Genomic DNA, 7,642 nt, shown 5'->3' on the forward strand with positions numbered 1-7,642 from the left:
AGTAGCCCGGACCTCCCACCAGTCTGCCACCACCTGCTGGAAATCCCCAGCCCCACAAGGTGCCTATGAATCGCTTTGGCATAGTGGCCACCAGGCTGGCCTCCCAGACGTCACATCTTTCTGCCCACCTACAGAGGAGGGGGCTGCGTCCAGGGAGAAGTGCCCACAGGGGGCCAGGCTTGCCAGGTTCAGAGTCTGGGCTGCCACCCTGCCATCCATGCCCTGCCCCCACCCGGGAAATGGGGAGCCCGAGGGTATGGAGAGGGCACCCCAACACCACTGATACACTGGTGTGTATATATATACACTGATTTATTTATAAAGTCCACCTTCCCCAAAACAGGTTTCCCGCCCCGGGTCTCTCGCGAGCCCAGAGGGCTGCCCTGCATCAACCCAGCGCTGAGGGTACGCCCGCCGGGAACCCTGCCCCTCAGGTCCTGCGGGGTCCGATCTTGACCAGGTTAGAAAATTCCAGGTAGTGGGGGTGGAGCGGGGGTAGATAACCTTTATTGTGTCCCAAGTCTAAAGATTCTTTGTACAAAAATAAGTCTTCCTATTGCCAGTGTCCCTGGACAGTTCAAGTGAATGTGTAAAAAATGGATTCTCCGTGACGCCCTCACAAAATCCTCTGCCCGTCAGAAAATCCTCCAAGTGTCGGTGCCCAGCCCCCTTCCACGTGGAAAGCCCGGAGGCGGGAGGGACGGTCGGAACCGCGCGAGGTCAGGCCGGGACCGTTTCCACAGCGGCACCTGGTCAGGCTGGACGGCCGAGGGGGCGTCGGCGGGGTCCCCGGCTCGGTGGCGGCTTGGCCCGCCGGGACGGCGGGGACAGAGGCACGGGCGGGTCCACCGTGCTGGCTCCCAGGTGGTGAGCACGCCTGCCGCTCAGCGTCCAGGGCGCGGCTGCAAGGAGGGAAGGGGGACAGGAACGTGCGTTAGTGCGGGAGCTGGCCCTGCCCCCACCTCCCACAAGCGAAGTCGGCACTTTCGTTTGCTTGGTCGATGTTGGAGCTTGAGTCTGTGGGTGCCTCGGCTTCGCTCTGCAGCCCGCGCCGGGGCGGGGGGCGGGGCCGGCTCAGCGAGCCACTGTGAGTCAGGGCTCGGCACCCGCCGACTCATTTCTGCCACCCAGGCCGGGAGCACGATTTGCAATGCAAAGTCACCCCGCCTCCAAGCACGCCGATCTGCCTAGGTATCCGCAAGCCCTCGGGGCCTCACCCGCCCGAGGGCACCCCCCACCCCCCCAGCCCCGCTCCCATTTCGGCGGCGGAGCAGCGAGAGGAAGTGTTGCAATCCAGACAAACACACGCTGGTCTCGCACAGGCTTGAAAAAGTTTGGGGAAAATGAAAAGTGAGCGAAATCGAAGCCATAGCCTGGCCCTGAGCTCAGCTCCACTGGCTCTCGGGGGCGCGAGCCGTGGGGCCTGTCCACTTCACCCTGCCTGGCCGCCCTTGCCTCCGACCCTCCCTCTTCTTCGCCGCCCGGTGGTTACCTCGTCAGGCGGGCGCTCAGTAGCCCCCTAACCAGCTGGAGAAGTCAAGCAGCTCGCGCTCCTCGGGGCTCAGCGCACCCTCACAGCCGCTCTCGTCCGACGAGTAGGCGGAGCGCGGGGATCCGGGCTCCGAGCTGCCCCCGCGGCCCGGGGACGATGAGGCGCAGGAGGGCGAGGCGGCGGCGGCGGGGGTCCCGCGCGGCCCTCGAGGTGCTGGGGGCCGCGCAGCTGGCGCCAGCAGCCCCCCAGCCAACGCGGCGCGCACCGCATCGTGCTCGGCCAGCAGGCGCTGCAGCGCGCGGATGTATTCCACGGCCGAGCGCAGTGTCTCCACCTTGCTCAGCTTCTTGCTGGCGCCGCCGTGCGGCACGTGCTGCCGCAGGGCCTGGAACCCCAAGTTCACCAGCTTCACGCGGTTGCGCTCGCGCTCGTTGCGCCGCGCCACAGCCGCAGCGCCACCCCCGGTCTCCGCCGCGCCTGGCCGCCGCCGCCGGCTACAGCGCAGCAGCTCTGGGGACACAGGTCGCCGCCGAGTGGCGCAGCCGCCCGAGACGCCAGGCGCGGGGGGCGCGGGCCGGGGCAGCGCGCCGCTGTCCATCGCTCCGGCATTCACTCGCTCGGCAATTCCTCCGAGCTCCGGCTTGCCGCAGGAAAATGCGGGCAGAGGGACGGAGATCGGTGGGTCAACGGTCGAGCCCCAAGGGGGCCTCTGGCACTGCGCCGCAGAGAGACTCCCCAGAGTACGCGTCCCAGGTTGTCTGGGGCCCCGGGACAGCAAGGCACTGGAGGCCGAGAAGTGGCGGGCTGTGCGCGCGGGGGAGCGTGGGGCGCTCGTGTCCCGCGCGTGCTGTCGGACGCTCCCCAAGTCTTCCCGGTGCGACTCAGGCGGCTCGTTTTTAAATGTATAGATAACCCTCCTCCGCGCCGCCGCCGCCTCCTTTCTCACGCCCTCCTTCCCTCGCCTCGCCCTCCCGCCACGCTTTGCCCTCCCCCTTGTGCACACAACCTGCAAAGACCAAGCTGTGAGCGCGCCCCCCACCCCGTCCCCCGGGCACAGTCCGCAGGTCCCCGGTGGGCCCCCCACTTCCAGCAGGTGCTCAGTGCGCCTCCCAAGACGCAGTATGCAAGTCCCGAGTGCGCCCTCCACCCCAAACTGCTGTCCCAAGGTCCCCGGTGCAAGCTCCACTCCGGCCCCCCCCCATCTCTGGGCGCTGTCAGCAGGTCCCCGGTGCGACCCCCGTCGCCCGAGCGCAGTCCACAGGTCCCGGGAGCAATCGTCGGTACCCCCACCCTACCCCCGTGCGCAGCCCGCAAGTCCCCGGGGCACCCAGTCGTTCGCACGCGCAGCGCGCGCCTTGGGGGAAGGGCGTGGCCCCGGCGACGGCACAGGTGTCCGGTAGGCGCGCGAGACCCCCGGGGGCAGCACGCGCCCTGCCACCCGCACCCGCGCCCGGCCCCCCTGCAGCCGAGGGGCGGGGGCCGGGGTCTCAGCCAATCGCGGGCCGCCAGTTCGGCCAATCGCGGCGGGCGCGGCCCCACGCCCGGCCCCTGGGAGGAAGCGCGTACGCCGGGCGCGTGGCTCCTGGGAGCGTCGCTAACAAAGCTGGGCACCCGCTCGGCCCCGCCCGGCCTCGTCCCCAGGTCGGGTGGGCGCGCACCCACGCCCACCTGTTCTTCTGCTCGGCGCCCACTGATGTATTCCTCCACCCGGAATGGGAGAGGGCGACGCAGCTCTTGGGGCAGGGCGGGCCGTGAGCAGTGGTCGAGACAGGGCGAGGGGCGTGGGGAGTTCAGGTTCCTGCGGCGCGTTTCCCCCACCCCCAGTGCTCGCCCTCTGCCTGTGGTTTCCGTGCGCCCCCGGCCTTGGGGAGCCCTGACGTGAGGGGCCTGGAGATTTGTACCGACCCCTTCGGACCAGGGGCCGTCAGCGCCTCCTCCCCTGCCCCCGCCCCCGCCCCCGCAGCTGCCTCCCTTTACCGCGCTACCTCAAATTTTCCTGCCTTCCTGCTCCCGTTCGCTCTGGCCGCTCACCCGCCGGTTCCTACCAGATCTCAAGGCCCTCGCTCCTTCTTCAGTGCCACTCCTCCGGCGTCAGCCACCCATCCTCTCGGCTAGGACCTCCCTCTCTCCCCCACCCCTGGAGATGGGCCGGTGGGGGGAGGTCGCTGGAGCAGCAGCCTCGTGCCAGCGCAGGCCTGGGCTCCAGTGGAGGTGGGACGTCAAGAGAGTTTCTCCCTGATCCTTGGAAATTTCGGGGTCTGAGGGAGCAGTGACTGCGGAAGTGTTCAGAATGCACCGTTAATGGGAGGATTTTGTCCTGCCCCAAGGCCAGGAACACCAGCCAAGTGGCCTTGGGCCCTCAAAGGCCATGGCCCGTCAGGTTTTCCCAAAGGTGGCCAGACCCTCCTGGGCCAGGACCTCTGGGAACGGAGTGGTGCGGTGGCCGGTGCTGCCTGGAGCTGCCTTCCATTCTGGCTGGGGGGAGGACTTAGGGCCCCTTCCCAGGGAGCCCACAGGACAGAAGGAACGTGGGTACTGCCTGCCTTGTGGTGCCCACCAGCTCTCCTCACCCTGCGGGACTCTCCTGGCACGTTGGCTTGGCCTTCCCGCTTTGAGGAGTGAGCTGGAGGCTGGTACCTGCCTGCAGCCAGGTTGGCTTGGGGCCCTATGTGTCTTAAGAGGAAGCTGACTCAGAGTACCTGGAATGCGTCCACAGTCACACCTCTGGCCACTGGAGCAATCCAGATAGAAATCAGGGCCCTAAGCCTGGATCCTGGTGGCCTGACCTTCTTCCCGGTCCAGGACAAGCCCTGGGTCACCTCGGCATCCTCTCCCTGGTCAGAGGCCGCCTCCCCTCCTTCCCTGATGGTCTGCCTGCCCTCCCTTCCCTGGCCATGTCAAGGATACAGGAAGAATCCCGGAGTCCTGCAAAGGGGCCTTGACAATCCTTGCCTGGCCTTCTGCTCAGCCTCTGGGTTATCTGTTGCCACAGAACAGACTACCCAGGTTCTACTGCCTTTGATGATGGTTTATTATTTCTCGGGATTCCCTGTGTTGGTGCACGCATGGTGCCTCTGCTGGGTTGGCCTGGCTTGCTCTTGCAGCTGCGTTCAGCTAGGGGGACAGCTGGACGGCCAGGTAGCTGGGTCTGGCTCTCCATGTGGTCCTCATCCTGCACGTCTTCACAGCTGTCTTATTTGACTCAGCATAGTGTCCTCAACGTTTATCTACGTTGTAGCATGTGTCAGCATTTCCCTCTTTTCTAAGGCTGAATGCTCCGTTGTACGTACAGTCGTGAGCTACGTAATTACGTTTCCGTCAGTGGCAGACCGCATACACAACAGCGGTCTCATACAATTAGGACCATATAGCCGAGGTGCGTGGCGGGCTATACCATCTAGGTTTGTGTGAGTACGCTCTGTGATGTCCACGCAATGATGCAATTGCCTAACGATGCATTTCTCAGAATGTGTCCCCATCGTTCAACAACGCATGAGTGCACCACATGTTGTGTATCCATTCATCCATCGATGGATGCTTGGGTCGCTTCCACCTTTTGGCTGTTGTGAAGAACGCTGCTGTGAATATGGATGTACAAGTATCTGTGTGAGTCCTTGCTTTCACTTCCTTTGGGGGTATGCCCAAGAGTGGGATCGGTGTGTCATAGGAAATTCTATTTCTGTTTTCCTCAGCGGCTGCACCATTTTACCTTCCAGAGATGCACAAGGGTTCCAGTTTCTCCACGTCCTCACCAACATTTGTCATTTTCTGTTTTTTTAATAATGGTTTTCCTTTATCCAGGGGAGGGTTCGCCCTAAGCTAACATTTTTTATTTAAAATGTTTTTTATTTCTCCTCCCCTGCCCCCACCAAGTTCTTCTGGTTCTTCTCTGTGGGCTGCCGCCACAGCATGGCCACTGACAGACGAGTGTTTGTGGTTCCGTGCCCGGGAACCGAGCCTGGGCCACGGAAGCAGAGTGTGTCAAACTTTAACCACTAGGCCATCAGGGCTGGCTCTATACTAGTTTTTTTGATAATATCTAGTGAGTGTGGATTTTAATTTTTTTAACCACTTAGAAATGTGGCCAGCATTCTCAGCTTGCGGGCAGCGCAAAAGCAGACAATGGGCCCCATTTGGCCACGGTTTGCTGACCCACTGCTCTGGATGACTGGCATGACCACGTGACACGTGGACCACACCACGGTCATCCCACAGGCTTCTCAGATTCAAGTCCCTGCAGGCTGAACCGTCCTTCTTTTCCTTAAGCACACTCCTCCACGTAGGCCCTTCTCAGAGGAGGACCCCCCCAACCCCCCAGCCACTGCACCCTCCCTCTCCTTCATCCACATGTGTCGACAGCCATATCACCATCGTGCCCTGAGATGCAGCTTGTGCCTCCGCCCGGGTCTCCTGGTCTCCTGGTCCGGTCTCTGCCTCCTCCTGTCTGTGCGCCGCCTGGAAGCGGGAGGGACCTGACGAGGCGAGTCGGGTCGTGCCTCAGGATCAAGGCTGAGCTCCTTTGCCCACTGGTGCTCCCCCCCATCCCCCACCCCGCTGGCCTCCTCTTCAGTTTTAACATCACCTCACCTCTCACCTGGAAGCCTGCCCTGACTCCTCCACCCCCTCTCCTTCACACAGCTTGTCACTCGTCACACCAAATTGGAACTGCCTGGGTTCTCTGTCCTGACGGCTCCGCGAACATGGACGTGAATCCTTCTCTCCCTCTACGCCTGAGGGACACCACCCGTGCCCAGTGCGTGACAGTGCTTTGCCAAGTGGGGCTCATGTCCTGCACAGAGCATCTGGAGAAGTCCGCCCTGAACCAGCCGTTGATGGGAGCGGCGAGAGCCCACAGCATCCAGGCACAGCTCCGCTGCTGACCCTGAGAGATCCCAGCAGCCCAGCTTCCTGCTGCCCACTGGGAGCATGGCAGCCCCTGCTCCAGGGCTGACCGAGACTGAGCGCTTGTCAACTCTGAAATCACCATGGGCTCCATGGGACCAAGGTGTGGCACCCTGCAAGCTTGGGGTACCCTGGGGAGACACAAGCTCTGGAACTAGCTCTTCTGAGAGGCTCTGGGCCCCCTCCTCAAAGCAATGGGGTTGTGTCTGGACCCTCTTGGGCCTCCCCCTTGGCGATATTGGACCAGGCCTTTCTGGGAGTAGCCGTGGAGGCCTGAGTGAGCTCCATGGCCCAGGCAAGGGCCGGTGGGGCGGGCTGCTGGCCGGCTTGGGCTGGGCTCCTCACTCTATCCGCACACAGCCTGAGCCCACTGCCCGGCTCCGTCTCCGCCCCCTCCAGGGGCTCTGCCCTTCATCACTGGCTTCCTGATTCGTTCTCTGGGTCAGGTCATGAGTTGGGAGTCTGGGAGTCCAGCTGGGCCAAGCTGGCACCTTCTTCCAACACACAGATGGTGCTGTAGTCCTTGTGCGTGAGTCGCTTCCATCTGTTTAGGTCACTCAGGAGCCAGGAGCCTTCTGGAATCCAGCTGCAGGGGGAACAGGAGCCTTGGGGAATGAAGGGCATCCAGAAGCTTCAGATTCACTGACATGCTAGTCGGGGTCATCCAGAGAAGCTGAGCAATACACAGAAAGAGATTTATCTTGCGAGGTTGGCTCATGGCATTATGGAGGATGGAAGTCCCATGATCTGGTGCCTGTGAACTGGAGATCCAGCAAAGCCACTGGTGTAATTCAGTCCCGGTCTAAAGGCCCGAGAGCCAGGAGGGCCAAGGACGGAGGATGGATGTCCCAGCTCAAGCAATCAGGCAGGAAAAGGGGCGAATTCATCCTTCTTCTGCCTTTTGCTCATCCAGGCCCTCAGTGGACTGGATGATGCCCACCCACACTGAGGAGGGCCGTCTGCTTTACTGACCCACCAATACCAACGGGAATCTCATCCAGAAACCCCCTCACAGACACGCCCAGAGCAAGGTCTAATCTGGGGATCCTGAGCCCCGTCACGTTGACACGTAAAATTAGCCGTCATAACTGAGAGGACACATTCAAAAGCTGCTCTGGAGAGAGGAACGTGGCGTCCCCTCTGGGCGTGGGGTGCCAAGTGCATGACACTTTCCACCTCCAGGGGTACAAGGTCTGCCAGGGGAACCCGTGTTGGGAGGGCTGCAGCCCGCCTAGAGTAGCACCACCC

General features: G+C 62.7%; 1 protein-coding gene across 1 annotated transcript; it reads right to left on the minus strand.

Annotated features, from left to right (window-relative positions):
• Positions 1 to 285: 285 nt before the first annotated feature.
• Positions 286 to 2,396, minus strand: ASCL2 (achaete-scute family bHLH transcription factor 2). Its single transcript, XM_008510087.2, has 2 exons — positions 1,493 to 2,396; positions 286 to 902 (listed from the first exon to the last, which is right to left on the minus strand). Exon 1 carries the CDS (start codon positions 2,088 to 2,090, stop codon positions 1,509 to 1,511), a length of 582 nt encoding a protein of 193 aa, XP_008508309.1. The 5' UTR covers positions 2,091 to 2,396; the 3' UTR covers positions 286 to 902; positions 1,493 to 1,508.
• Positions 2,397 to 7,642: the final 5,246 nt, after the last annotated feature.

The sequence above is a fragment of the Equus przewalskii genome, chromosome 11 (genome assembly GCF_037783145.1).
Source record: "Equus przewalskii isolate Varuska chromosome 11, EquPr2, whole genome shotgun sequence".
Classification (NCBI taxonomy): Eukaryota; Metazoa; Chordata; class Mammalia; order Perissodactyla; family Equidae; genus Equus; species Equus przewalskii.